General features: G+C 41.6%; 1 protein-coding gene across 1 annotated transcript; it reads left to right on the top strand.

The window, feature by feature from the left end:
• The first annotated feature begins 11,397 nt into the window (after positions 1–11,397).
• On the top strand, positions 11,398–14,034 carry anks4b (ankyrin repeat and sterile alpha motif domain containing 4B). The gene is made up of 2 exons (XM_069674762.1): positions 11,398–11,558; positions 12,777–14,034. Exons 1-2 carry the CDS (start codon positions 11,398–11,400, stop codon positions 13,909–13,911), a joined length of 1,296 nt encoding a protein of 431 aa, XP_069530863.1. The 3' UTR covers positions 13,912–14,034.
• Positions 14,035–14,442: the final 408 nt, after the last annotated feature.

Raw genomic sequence — 14,442 nt, 5'->3', positions numbered from 1 at the left:
TTCTTCTTCTTCCAAATTCTTGTTACCGTTCTTCTTCTTCTTGTTCTTTCTGTGCTGGTGCCATACAGATGCAATACAGCCACCTACTGGACAGGAAGGTAAAGCCCCGGATTTAAAAAAGCAGAAATGATTTCTTACACGTAAATACACAGTGAAAGCATTTAGAGCTATACACGTTTGCTAATGTGATCTTTTAGCTTTCTGATAAAAAAAAAAAAGTATTCATAACAAAAACACCTATAGAGTGACTTACTCACACACAGGAAACTAATAATGGCTGGAATAAAGACAGAGTATACATGTAAACTATAGCCTTTCTGAAAAGGGGAAATACATTTAAATAGTTAATTAGTTAATGAAGAGAAGTAACTAAGTAAATTCAATCAATCTCTGTACATGAGTACAATTGTTTGGACTATATATACTTTACTGTAGTATTTCAATTACAAGCTACTCCATACTTTCATTTCACAAAGTTATGTTGTTATTATTATTATTATTATTATTATATTTTGTTATTTTTTTAAGCCACTACATTCATTTTACAGCCAATAAATCAAAGATCTTAATTTGTAAAATGTCAACATATAAAGTTTAAAATGTACATTTTGTGTAGGAAATAAACAAGAAATTTAACCACAAACAAACTGGAGCTTAACCAATGTGTTGATTTTTAAAAAATCGAATAAAATGATCAGTGACTGTTTGGATAACAGATTAAACAATTTATTTAAATAAAGTATTTCATAACAAGAAAATACATACCTCATTTTCTATATCTACAAATGTTTCCAATCACAGCAGGGATACAGACGGACTATTTGTAAATTTAAAAAAAACCCCGAAAACATTAGAATTAAAGAGAAAATGCTTAAATAATTATTTTATTTTCTTAACATGGTTAAAAAATGTAATGCCATATTTATATTAAATAAATATGTATGTTAAGTTTCTCTTTAAGGTTCTTCCCTTCAATGAAATAAGAAAATAAACCATCCATCTTCTTAGAAATCACTTATAATCTGGTAAATGGAGCCTGGAGGGAAAGCTAAATTAACCTTATGACAAATATAATGAATAATTTGTTATATTAAATAATTCAATATTGTTCATGGCTGGTAGGGGGAAAGTATTTTGATCTTCTACTAAAGTAAAAGTAGTAATCAAAAAGAGCGTAACCATTTACAATTACTCAGCTGTTATTATGAAATACAGATTGTTCTTTACTTGGGCAATTTAAGTTTATGCTACTTTCAATTTCGGCACAGCAAAGTCACAGCAATTTAACCCTGTTAGAATAAAACATGCAACACAGGTATAATATTAGCCAAAATTCAAGTTCCAGCTAAGGTTACAGCACCACCTGCCAGTTAGGACTTCATGAAAGTGTTATATTAAGCAACACTGGGTTTGTATGTTTCCTAAAAATGGTTTACTATCATTAATTCATATAACAGGGTTGAAAGGTTGAGCCTGACAATGTCAATCAAACATTAAATCAACCATTAAATATAAGTAAGAACATATGCTAAAACATTGCTTTCTCTGCAGAGTGTTTATCTTATCTGTATCATGTAGACTTATCTGATGTCACTTCCTCCATGCGGATGTCACAGGGTCTGATCCATCATTGTTATTCAGGGTGATATTTTGCAGGTAAATTAATAATTTGTGCTTTTTTTCCCTCAAAAATATTTGCCTAGTTAAAGAAGACAAAAATGCACCAAATAAAAGTTTTATTTCTATTTGCAGTGTGATGTGAAGGCACTGGGATGATGTCTTTAAAATGAATATTGTGGTTTGTTTTCACTCTAAATCTTTAAATGGAGTCCGGGGGACGTTAAGGCTCTGAAATCAGAGAATCACCATCTGCTCTCATTAGGACCCTTTATATTATGGTGCATCCATTTAGTGTGTTATCAGTGCAGGAGTGTATTTCTACTCTGAGCGTGTAGGATTGAGTCCACTGGGGAATAGGAAGCATCACGTTACCCTCCACAGACACACACACGTGTTGGTTCAAATGAGCACATTGACTACAGTGTAAGACCTGTTTTACTCTGCTTTACTCACTCCATTCTTATTTCCACGTCCCATTAATCACAAGTTGTCTAGTCCTGCTCTGCCCTCAGCTGGTGGAGGACTGTAAATACATCCAAGTACTAAAATTCTCACCGTTCAGCGGATAAACCTTTTTAATTTAGTGACAATGAGGACCTTCCTCTGACTTCAAGCTTTACAAAGTTTAATTGGAAGCATCTTAAAGTTGTGAGTTGTGTACTTTCTATGAGTCTGTATTATTGTGACTTCTTTACTTGAGAAATAGGCAGCATATTAAAGCCATTATATTTGCTGCACTCTTCTGTCCTAACTCATGTGAAGTATTCAGTAAAGGACACTAACACAGGGGCCTTTCATGGGACCCATGCTGTGTAGAGTTTAGTTGTGTATAGAATAAAGACTCTAATGCCCCTTGTACCAAAACATGTCCGCTTGGAGAGAAGAAACCAAAGTTTATCCACAGGAATAATTCTTGAATGGATGTTTTTAGTGTTACAAAATTTCACCCTGTTTAATAAAATCATTTACCAGGAGCAGAGCTTAGAAAAGGGGTGTCACAGGAAATGGTTTGCATCGCTTGTAACTAAATGAAAACTCAGTGCCTGGTAAACCATGACGTCAAACATGAACAAACATTTCCTGTAGTTCTGATTTTTTATTTTAAAGACTTTTTTCAGAGTTTGATGAGGCTAAACGTCTCTGCACAGAGATGTGGCTCACTTCTGCTGGTTGTTGAAGTTTCAGTTCAGCGTCTCGTGACTTTGATCAGCTGTAAAGAAACAAACATTTTAGAAGCTTCTTTCTCACATTATAACTCATTAACTAAGACAAATGTTTTCTTTATTTCTGAATCTTTTCATCTCAGTCTGATAACAGGCAGGTACATATGCTGAATATTAAGTTCATAGTTTATATTTACCTTTTGCATTAAATGTTCCTGCTTCATGTTGCTCTGCCTCCTCTTCTCTCCTCTGTTCCAACGATCGCTCTTTCCTTTTCTCCTCCGTTCTTGGATTTTCTCTGTTGTTCTCGTCTCTTCACATCTCTTATGTAATTGTTTATCCTCTCTAAAAAACAAACAACAGGAAATAAGTGTTTTAAAGGAAATGTTTACTTTTAATTTACTTTCTGTAAAGAACAAATATTAACAGATGAATTATCCAACTGATCCACTACAAATAAAAATACGTGTAAATACCTTTTTACATGAGAGTTCACACAAAAATCTGCCACCTCCTCTCCTGTCTGAACTGAACTGAAATCTGGTAATGACATTAGATAAATTGATATTTACCTATTTGTGTGAGAGTTGTGGCTTAATTTGGTCCACCACCTCCCCTCCTCTCATCGCGCCTCCTCTCGTTTCCTCTCCTCCTACCTCCTCTCCTCTCCTCTCTCTGCAAGACAAATGGAAGACAGGGAAGATTTTAGTTAAAGAAAAAACAGGAACAAAGTAAACTGATTATTTGTGTATCACTATATAAATTGTAATATTTAAAAAAACAATTTATATTTACCTTTTTTTATTAGATAGTGCACACCTATTGCCCTCCCACCTCCTCTCCTCTCCTCTCCTCTCCTCTCCTCCTACCTCCTCTCTTCTCTCTGCAAGACAAATGGAAGACAGGGAAGATTTTAGTTAAAGAAAAAACAGGAACAAAGTGAACTGATTCACTTTGTGAACTGAACTGTATCACTATGTAAATTGTGATATTTAAACAAAAAAAATAATATTTACCTTTTTTTATTAGATAGTGCACACCTATTGCCGTCCCCACCTCCTCTCCTCTCCTCTCCTCTCCTCTCCTCTCCTCTCCTCTCCTCTCCTCCTCTCCTTTTCTCTCTCTGCAAGACAAATGGAAGACAGGGAAGATTTTAGTTAAAGAAAAAACAGGAACAAAGTAAACTGATTATTTGTGTATCACTACATAAATTGTGATATTTAAAATATATTTATATATTTACCTTTTTTTAATAGATAGCGCACACCTATTGCCCTCCCACCTCCTCTCCTCTCCTCTCCACCCTACAGCTGGTCCTGTCGTCGTCCATCCTTCTCATCTGGTCTGGAGTAAACACATCTTCTCTCGCCATGGAAATCCTGGATGTAGAGTCTGTCTTCCTCGTTGTCTCGTATGGGGGAGTTCATGCAATGTGAGAAAAAAAACTATGGTTAGTTTTTTAATATATTAATATTAGTAACTATTGTTACAGCCACTGACACATGACCAAAAAGTGCAACAGAGAGAGTACAATAAACAATCTTTGAATGACATGTGAGTGAGATTAAGACTTGCTATCAACTTACCTTTGTCTGGTTAGCCACCTATACTTCTATCACTTAACAATATAACATAGTAAAATGAATCATGTCTGAAATTAATGTTTCTATTAGAGCACAACAAAAATGCAGGTTAATCAATATAAAGAAGACAGATAAAAAGAGGCCCAAGTTCAATATGTGACCTAAGTGATCACCAATCCCACCAGCAGTGTGGGGAGGTTCCTGGGGCTTTAAAAGTCCTGCCAGACACAAAGGTTTTTTCTTTTCACATCCAGGAGGAAACAGGGCTGTTGTCCAACTCCAAGTCGCTGACATCAACTATTGACTCGCCAAAGGAACCCATCCAGAATCCTCTTCTTCTGTAGGAGCCTGAAGTGGATGGAGCAGAGTCCCTGTAGCTGTTTTCTGTGCACTTGCTCGTGCAGGAGTGAAAGCCTGAAGTAGAAGGAGCACTCCCCTTGAGGCTCTTCTCACAGTTCGACTTGGGCCTCTTCATACTTACCTGCTCTGTGAAGGTCTCCTCCCTCACATTGAGGGAGCACTCGCTTCAGACAGTGAGGATGACGATGGAGCTTCTGGATGTGGATGCACGACAGTCAGCTCTAAGGAGGAGCAGCAAACACAAAGGTTTTTTGCTTTCACATCCTAGAGGAAACAGGGCTGTCGTCCTAATCCGAGTCGCTGTCATCAACTATTTGCTTGCCACAGGAACGCGTCCAGAATCCTCTTCTTCTGTAGGAGCCTGAAGTGGATGGAGCGGAGTCCCTGTAGCTGTCTTTTTGGTCCTGATGGTGGAGGACTGGAGGATGGATGTTGAGGGAGACAAGTCCCTGTAGCTGTCTTTTTTGGTCATGAGGGTGGAGGACTGGAGGACGGATGTTGAGGGAGCAGAGTCACTGTAGCTGTTTTCTGTGCACTTGCTCGTGGGGGAGTGACAGCCTGAAGTAGAAGGAGCACTCCCCTCCAGGCTGTCCTCACAGTCCCACATGGGCCTCTTCATTCTTACCTGCTCTGTGAAGGTCCCCTCCCTCACGTTGAGGGAGCACTCGCTTCAGACAGTGAGGATGATGATGGACCTTCTGGATGTGGATGCACGACAGTCAGCTCTAAGGAGGAGCAGCAAACACAAAGGTTTTTTGCTTTCACATCCTAGAGGAAACAGGGCTGTCGTCCAAATCCGAGTCGCTGTCATCAACTATTTGCTTGCCAAAGGAACGCGTCCAGAATCCTCTTCTTCTGTAGGAGCCTGAAGTGGATGGAGCGGAGTCCCTGTAGCTGTCTTTTTTGGTCCTGATGGTGGAGGACTGGAGGATGGATGTTGAGGGAGACAAGTCCCTGTAGCTGTCTTTTTTGGTCATGAGGGTGGAGGACTGGAGGATGGATGTTGAGGGAGCAGAGTCACTGTAGCTGTCTTCTGTGCACTTGCTCGTGGGGGAGTGACAGCCTGAAGTAGAAGGAGCACTCCCCTCCAGGCCGTCCTCACAGTCCCACATGGTCCTCTTCATTCTTACCTGCTCTGTGAGGGTCTCCTCACCGAGGTTGAGGGAGCACACTCTTCAGACAGTGAGGATGAACTTTCTGGATGTGAATACCTGACAGTCAGCTCTAAGGAGGAGCAGCAAACACAAAGGTTTTTGGTTTTCACATCCAGGAGGAAACAGGGCTGTCGTCCTAATCCGAGTCGCTGACATCAACTATTGACTTGCTGAAGGAACGCGTCCAGAATCCTCTTCTTCTGTAGGAGCCTGAAGTGGATGGAGCGGAGTCCCTGTAGCTGTCTTTTTGGTCCTGATGGTGGAGGACTGGAGGATGGATGTTGAGGGAGACAAGTCCCTGTAGCTGTCTTTTTTGGTCATGAGGGTGGAGGACTGGAGGATGGATGTTGAGGGAGCAGAGTCACTGTAGCTGTTTTCTGTGCACTTGCTCGTGGGGGAGTGACAGCCTGAAGTAGAAGGAGCACTCCCCTCCAGGCTGTCCTCACAGTCCCACATGGGCCTCTTCATACTTACCTGCTCTGTGAGGGTCTCCTCCCTCACGTTAAGGGAGCACTCGCTTCAGACAGTGAGGATGATGATGGACCTTCTGGATGTGGATGCACGACAGTCAGCTCTAAGGAGGAGCAGCAAACACAAAGGTTTTTTGCTTTCACATCCTAGAGGAAACAGGGCTGTCGTCCAAATCCGAGTCGCTGTCATCAATTATTTGCTTGCCAAAGGAACGCGTCCAGAATCCTCTTCTTTTGTAGGAGCCTGAAGTGGATGGAGAGGAGTCCCTGTAGCTGTCTTTTTTGGTCATGAGGGTGGAGGACTGGAGGATGGATGTTGAGGGAGCGGAGTCACTTTAGCTGTTTTCTGTGCACTTGCTCGTGGGGGAGTGACAGCCTGAAGTAGAAGGAGCACTCCCCTCCAGGCTGTCCTCACAGTCCCACATGGTCCTCTTCATTCTTACCTGCTCTGTGAGGGTCTCCTCACTAAGGTTGAGGGAGCACACTCTTCAGACAGTGAGGATGAACTTTCTGGATGTGAATACCTGACAGTCAGCTCTAAGGAGGAGCAGCAAACACAAAGGTTTTTTGTTTTCACATCCAGGAGGAAACCGAGTCGCAGTCATCAACTATTGACTTGCCAAAGGAACGCATCCAGGATCCTCTTCTTCTGTAGGAGCCTGAAGTGGATGGAGCAGAGTCCCTGTAGCTGTCTTTTTTGGTCCTGATGGTGGAGGACTGGAGGCCGGATGTTGATGGAGTGGAGTCCAAGTAGCTGTCTTCTGTGCACTTGCTCATAGAGGAGTGAAAGCCTGAAGTAGAAGGAGCACTCCCCTTGAGGCTCTACTCACACTTCATACTTACCAGCTCTGTGAGTGTTTCCTCCCTGAGGCCTGAGGTTGAGGGTGCACAGTCTTCAGACAGTAAGGATGAGGGAAGATCTTCTAGATGTCAATACCCGACAGGACAGGAGGAGACACCTAGAGCCATCTCTGCCAGAAATGGTCCGCTAAGTCCTGGTTGAGGGGGTAAACATCCTCGTTTTTATCTTCGCCTTCATGTTCCTCTTCAAAGTCTTACATGGACAAATACCCAGAATCCTCGCTGTGCCAGTCAGAAGAGTCCTATTTCTGATCTGATTATTATCTGTGTCCGTATCTTCATCCTCATCCTCTTCACTCTCCTAATCCGAGGGGTCCTAATCCGAGTCGCTGTCACTAACCATTGGCTCGCCAAAGGCACCAATCCAGAATCGTCCTCTTCTTCCTGAAGTGGATTGACCGGATACAAAGAACGTGATGTTGTCTTCCAAGGTCATGGGGGTGGAGGACTGGAGGCCGGATGTTGATGGAGTGGAGTCCCTGTAGCTGTCCTCTGTGCTCCTGCTCGTAAAGAAGTTAAGTCCTGAAGTAGAAGGAGCACTCTCCTCGTCGCTCTCCTCACAGTCCCACCTGGGCCTCTTCACACTTACCTGCTCTGTGAGGGTCTCCTCCCTGCTCCTCTTTGCGGAGGAGCCGAGGCCTGAGGTTGAGGGAGCACACTCTTCAGACGGTAAAGATGAGGGTGGACCTTCGTGCCAGGCTGCCATTGGCTGAAGAGCAGGTCGATCCTGGTCGATGTCTGCAGCCACGTCTACTTCATGGTCCTCCTCACGGTCCTCCTCACGGTCCTCCTCATAGTCCTCCTCATGGTCCTCTTCAGAGTCGTACGTAGACACATACCCAGAATCCTCGCTGAGCCAGTCAGAAGAGTCCGTATCTTCATATTCAAAGAAGGCTGGGGGAATGCCCTCAAGTCCTCCCACCACAGCTTCCTCTTCCTCATCCTCATCTTCAAAGAACGCTGGGGGAAAGCCGTCAGGTCCTCCCGCCACAGCTTCCTCTTCCACATCCTCATCTTCAGAGGACACTGGGGGAATGCCCTCGGGTCCTCCCACCACAGCTTCCTCTTCCTCATCCTCATCGTCAGAGGACACTGGGGGAATGCCCTCAGGTCCTCCCACCACAGCTTCCTCTTCCTCATCCTCATCGTCAGAGGACACTGGGGGAATGCCCTCAGGTCCTCCCACCACAGCTTCCCCTTCCTCATCCTCATCCTCATCCTCATCGTCAGAGGACACTGGGGGAATGCCCTCAGGACCACCTACCTCCACCACAGCTTCCTCCAACTCGTTGTCGTCCAAGATCCAGATGACTTCTGGGAGGCCGTCTGCAGGACAGTCAACAATCCAGTTGACAAGTCCTAAGGGGGATATTGAATGTCAGCATTATATCATTTTGGATTAAATAACAACATTTATCACACAATCCATGTGAAAAGTAGAGAGCATAAAGTCTACCTATATAATAACTAACACTATAATACAAACAATAAAGATCCAGCAAGACGCTTTTAACAGCAATATAAAATACTGTGCTGCTCCGCTTGTTTTGAATAGAATGACAACAATTTGATGCTGCATTCATGAGACACTTGATGGTTACCATTTATTTTAACTTTTGCTTCTGAAAAACTTTACTTACAAGGTACTTAGTTTAGTTAAAACATGCAACTGGACTTCCTATGAACTAAAAAGCCTCTCAGATGAGAGGCAAATGTGTTTAAAATGTTTTAAAATTACCAGTTGCAGGCTTTTGGATTTAATTTAGAACTAGCATGACCTGGATTGACTGAGAACTTTCACAGATATTTACATAGAACAACATTTAGAGCACATGACTTGTAGTTATAACTTTCATACATGAATGAAAAAAGCCTACAATATAACATAGGCCTGTTTTACTAGTTAATTAACACACGTAACTGATTCACACAAACCTTTCTCAGCGCTGAGAACCTTTACAACCATATACAGGACGTGAGAAGGAAAGCTTAATAGAGTTTGCAAAGAAGAAATCACCTGCCAGCTCACACTGTTGAGTCCATATTAGGCAGCTGGTGTATCAAAGTTTTATGATGACTAGCTTGTTTGTGGTGACAAATATCAGCGTATAAAAAACAACACACAACTCTATGAAAGCTAATTTGGTTCCGAGTATTTCTGAATGAAAAGCGCCACATTAAGTATAAGCGCATATAGCCTAAACACATTAAAATGAGAGCTAATTAAAAACGTAATGCTGGTCAATTCAATTAAATTATATTCATTTAAAGAGACACATTTGGATCCACACCGAAGAACGTGCCCTGGTTTGGTGACACTGTTAACGTCCGGAGCTAGCTAAGAGTTCCATCGTCTCCATGGTGCAAGAAAATCACATTTTAGCATTTTATAAAATTGGGCCTAGTCGCCATCTTTTACTATCATCATACCTAAACTATACATAGTACATTCACTACATCTTTACACTCACTATCTCTGCAAATTAAAAAAAAACAAAGTATTTTAAATCAGTACGTTCATTGTTAATATATTCCACACCTGATCCGCGATATTTTAGACATAATGTCCATAAAATATTTAACAAGGAAATATTATGTAGCTAGTAAAATGCCGCTTTCTACAAATGTGTTTTTCAAACACACTTATTAACACGGTGCTTTACATTAGACACGTTTGACTGATACAACTTTAAAACGTTTTTCAAGAGATTCATTAATGAATCAGCCATAGGTACATATTAAACAAAAATGGAAAATGTGTCTTACCTGCATCAGCGTCTCCCATCAGCAGGCGTCCCTCGTCGTCCAGAGGTCCACGGACGGCCATCCTCAAGCTCTTCGTTTTTCCAGAAAAGCTGAGTAGATGTTTTGTTGTCCAAGATCCTTTTCCAAGTAGATTTGTTCCAAGTAGATTTGTTCCAAGTAGATTGTCTTCCAACGCTTTCCAAAAGTTAGCTTTCCACAGCTGGGTTTCGCAAAAGGTCACCTTGTGTCAAAGTTCAATTGCAAAGAGAGAACTCAGAACGGTGCGCGGCCTTTAAATAGGCTGGGTCTACGTTCGGTTTCCATGACATCTAATGATCTAATTTGATCAAAAACATGTTCTCATAGCTGGTTTATAGCAACGTGAAATCAAGCTTCTTTTCGGTTCATTCTGAGTGATAATTACATTGTAGGTCCCTCTGTTGCAGAGGTACAATGATAAATTTAGTGATTTCTATTTAGTAGTTATTTAAGACAATTGTGTTACAAGCATTGACCGACACACTGTTGAATCACTACATGACCATCATTACATTTTGAACACGCGTCAAGTGCATCAAATGAATGTGATAAAGCGCCCTCTGGTGGCTAAACAATAAAACGACAGCGGGTTTACACAATCAAATACAAGTGAGCAGGTACTTTACTGTGGCTAAAAAGGTGAACATTTGCAAGAAGAGTCCTTTTTTATTTTCAGCCAAGCGAACACTTAACTGTAAACACATTCAGTTTGTCTAGCGTAGGGGTGTTAGATTCATATTAAATAGTGAGCCATATTTGTTCAAATGAGACTTCAAAGGGGCCACACTATTTTATGCCAACATCATTATAACTTAACACGTAGATATGTCAACTAATAGCTATTTTATTATTTGAAATCATGCAACAACAGCCAATAGTCAAAAATCAGAGTTATGAACAGGAAAATATTGTACTATGTCTCCACATTTATTTGACAGCTATAGTAACTTTGCTGACTGTAATTTGACATATATCATACACACTACCCCAAGAGTAAACCAAATGTAAAATGTGCCTCAACATAAGTATAACATCATAATGCATAATGCTGTTTTTTTTAAAGTAATAAGCTAATCATCCAAAAATATTATGCTTTTATTAATATCATACACATAATGGAAATCTAATTTGTTATTTCAACACTGCTGTGAACACACCGTGACTAAAGCACTAAGCAATGATCTGGCAGTAATGGTGTTGGAGGAAAATGTGCAGCTCACAGCAGTGACCTGGACTTTGCTTTTGTTTTATGACCGGGAGCTGCTGAAATGTTGCCGCCCAGTGATCACTTTGTCTGCTCGGGTCTGCGCGGTCTGTGTTTCTGAGGCAGGAAGAGGGAAAAACTGAAAGAAAGTGACAGATTTGTTTTGACTTCCTCTGTTTTTTTATTTTATTTTAAGAGATGTCTCGGTACCACAAAGCAGCGATTGATGGATACTTGGACCTCTTGAAGGAGGCCACAAGGAAGGACCTGAACACTGCGGATGAGGATGGCATGACTCCCACCTTACTGGCTGCTTTCCATGGACATGTCGATGCTCTTCAGCTCATTTGCAGCCGAGAGTAAGCCTCTTACGATCCTTTCTGTCACTTCTGCTTCATCTCTCATATAGCCTATTGAGACACTCTCAATAGTCTCCATTGAACCTCTGCGCTCTCAGGTTTATTGGAATGGTTTTATAACCAGAGAGAATTTGCCAAGCCCTACAGATCAGTCGCTGTACTAAGACAGAAATATATATAGTTCGTAGCATCAGTTATTTAGGATTTGATGTGGTTTTGACAACATGTTTGTTTACATATCCTTTCCTGTAATACTGTGAGCTAACACTTTATTCCACTCCTTAGACTGCTCTCTCTTGTTAGCTGGGCCAGTGTTTAATCAGCAGCAGCCATCCTGTGAAACAAAAGAGCCCTTTATCTGTCCCCACCACCCCCACCTCCACCTCCATCCAGGCTAAAATGTAGCACGACATTCTTACTGGACAATGAGCTTTAGGAATGATGGTAAAAGAATATTCGCTAGGGCGTATTTCACCTACGTGGCCAGGATTATCGGAAGCATTTCCGCTTTGCTCATTGCCAGCAGGAGCCAGGATTTATGACAAGTTGTTGCAGGAATACAGCTATCAAGACTTTTATGGCCGTGACACTGAGGCGCAGCCCTGGAGGACTTTACATCTTAATAGTTTACTAATTATCCTCGGCCAAATCTTCTTAATTTTTCTTACTCTCAAGAACTTTCTTGATTCTTACATTCATATGAACACTTGGACATTACTAGAAATGTCATTTTTAATTCTCTCACACAGATTCAGATAAGAATAATGATCATTTCTGTATGGTGAGCATGAAGCTGGAGGCAACAGCCAGTTAGCTTAGCTTAGCTTAAAGGCTTCAAACAGGGTAACAGCTAACCTGTCTGTTTCCAGAGGCAACAAATCCCACCTGACAGCACCTCTAAATTTCACTAAATTACATGTTATATCTTAATTTGAAAATGCATGTACATGAGTTTAAGAGGTGCTATCAGGTTTATTTTGTTAACTCTTAGGCAAAACCGGACTAACTGTCTTACCTTGTTCCCAGTCGTTAAGATAGGCTAAGCTAATAGGCTGTCATATGTACTGTACAGACATGACAGTGGTATCAAACCTCTTATCTAACCTTAGATAAGAAGTTTGATGAAGTGAAGTGAACAAAATAGGAATTATTATAATTTGAGCAAAAGTAGTTAATTAGATTATAACATTAATCAAATCTTTCTTTTGTGTCACACAGAGGAGACCCCAATAGGAGTGACATCTGGGGAAACACACCATTGCACCTTGCTGCAGCTAACGGCCACATGCACATCCTCAGCTTTCTGGTCAACTTCGGTGCCAATCTTTTTGCGTTGGACAATGAATTCCACACAGCTATGGACGTGGCTGCCTCTCGCGACCGCATGGACTGCGTGCGCTTTCTGGACAGCGCTGCCTCACAGCAGACCAACCATAACCCAAAGAAGGTCGCTAATGTGAAGAAGGAGGCCATCAAAGAAGCAGAGAAGCGTGTGAAACTCTGCGAGAAGGTGAAGAAGAGGCACCAGAGCAAGATGGATAAAATGCAACGTGGTGCAGGCAATACTGGGTCTGTTTCAGAGGCCAGCATGTCCTCATCGTTCTCAAACGGTGGCTCAATAAACAGCATGAATGAGCAGTTCTCCAAGCTTATTGCTATGGAAAAATCCGGCTCTCTTACGTCCAGGGTAAAAGGCACACTGCAGAGGAAGATGGGGAAGAAAGATAAAGGCACACTGCAGAGACCAGGAGGAGACGGGAACGTTATTTTCCTCAAACAGGAAGGAGCCTCTGAAAACCTGGAGTTTCTGGATGTCTTCAATGAGCAGGACGAGGACATGTTAGATGAAGAAGGAATGATGGGCTTCGGAGATTACGATGACAACGAAGAACCAGGCCAAGTCAAACAGTCCATCTTCAACAGGCCTGGCCTTGGAGGTCTAATTTTCATGAAGAAGATGGGGCTGGATTCAGAGGACATCCCCGGCGGGACCAACGAAAGTCTTGGCTACCTCGTTCAGAATGATTTGTTTGAGGCAGACGAAGACGCCACCGGCTTAGAGGGGAATGATGATGCTGAATTGCCCTGGGATCAGGAAGATCTGGGACTGGATGACGATGAAGATGAGGAGACCTCTCCTTTAGATGCATTCTTGTCCACCATCTCGTTGCCAGAGTTTGCCCTTGCATTCAGCAGAGAGCACCTGGACCTGGAGGCTTTAATGCTCTGCTCTGATGAAGACCTGAAAGGCATCCGCATCCAGCTGGGACCCAGGAAGAAGATCTTGGAGGCGGCTGCTCGCAGAAAGAACGCTCTGGAGGCTCCTGGCATCATGAAGGACAGCTGCTTGTGAACTAAACAACATGAACAGTGAATTATGATCTGCTTGAAACCTAATAATGAGTGTGTATATTTTGTAAAGAAAGCAAATAGATTGAATTTCTGTTAAAAACAAAGATGATTCAGAAAACTCTTTCTCCTCCACCTATCCCTGGAATAATTGTGTTTTGCTTTGTTTATACATTATAATCCATGTTATAACAAATTTCAGGTGCTAAAATATTAGCAACAGCTTTTGTTTGTCTCCATAAATCAGTAAATAGGGACATTAATGGATTATGTTGCGCTGTTGTATGTTTATTTATAATCATTCTGAATGTGGACAACATAATTATAAAAAAAATAAATTGAGTTACTAAAATAATGTCTCCATTTTCATAATCTCTGCTGCATATGTATGAGTTTGACTATATGAACCGACTTGTATTAGTAACATTGTGGGGACACAAGTCTGGTCACACAGTTACATTAGGTAGACTCAACTTCCATGTGGGGACAAAGACATGGCACCTAGGTATATCATTACGTTTTAAAGACAGGTATG

The sequence above is a fragment of the Semicossyphus pulcher genome, unplaced genomic scaffold (genome assembly GCF_022749685.1).
Source record: "Semicossyphus pulcher isolate SPU_LCO1_2020_fin unplaced genomic scaffold, fSemPul1.0.p SCAF_23, whole genome shotgun sequence".
In the NCBI taxonomy this organism is placed as follows: Eukaryota; Metazoa; Chordata; class Actinopteri; order Labriformes; family Labridae; genus Semicossyphus; species Semicossyphus pulcher.
Note: the sequence above shows the minus strand (reverse complement) of the source record. Positions and strands in the feature narration are given on the sequence as shown.

Bases quoted from the DNA above. Each gene is read 5' to 3' on its own strand.
- anks4b (XM_069674762.1), top strand. From the start codon at position 11,398: ATGTCTCGGTACCACAAAGCAGCGATTGATGGATACTTGGACCTCTTG. The intron at 11,559-12,776 runs GTAAGCCTCTTA...TGTGTCACACAG, and splicing joins CAGCTCATTTGCAGCCGAGA to AGGAGACCCCAATAGGAGTG.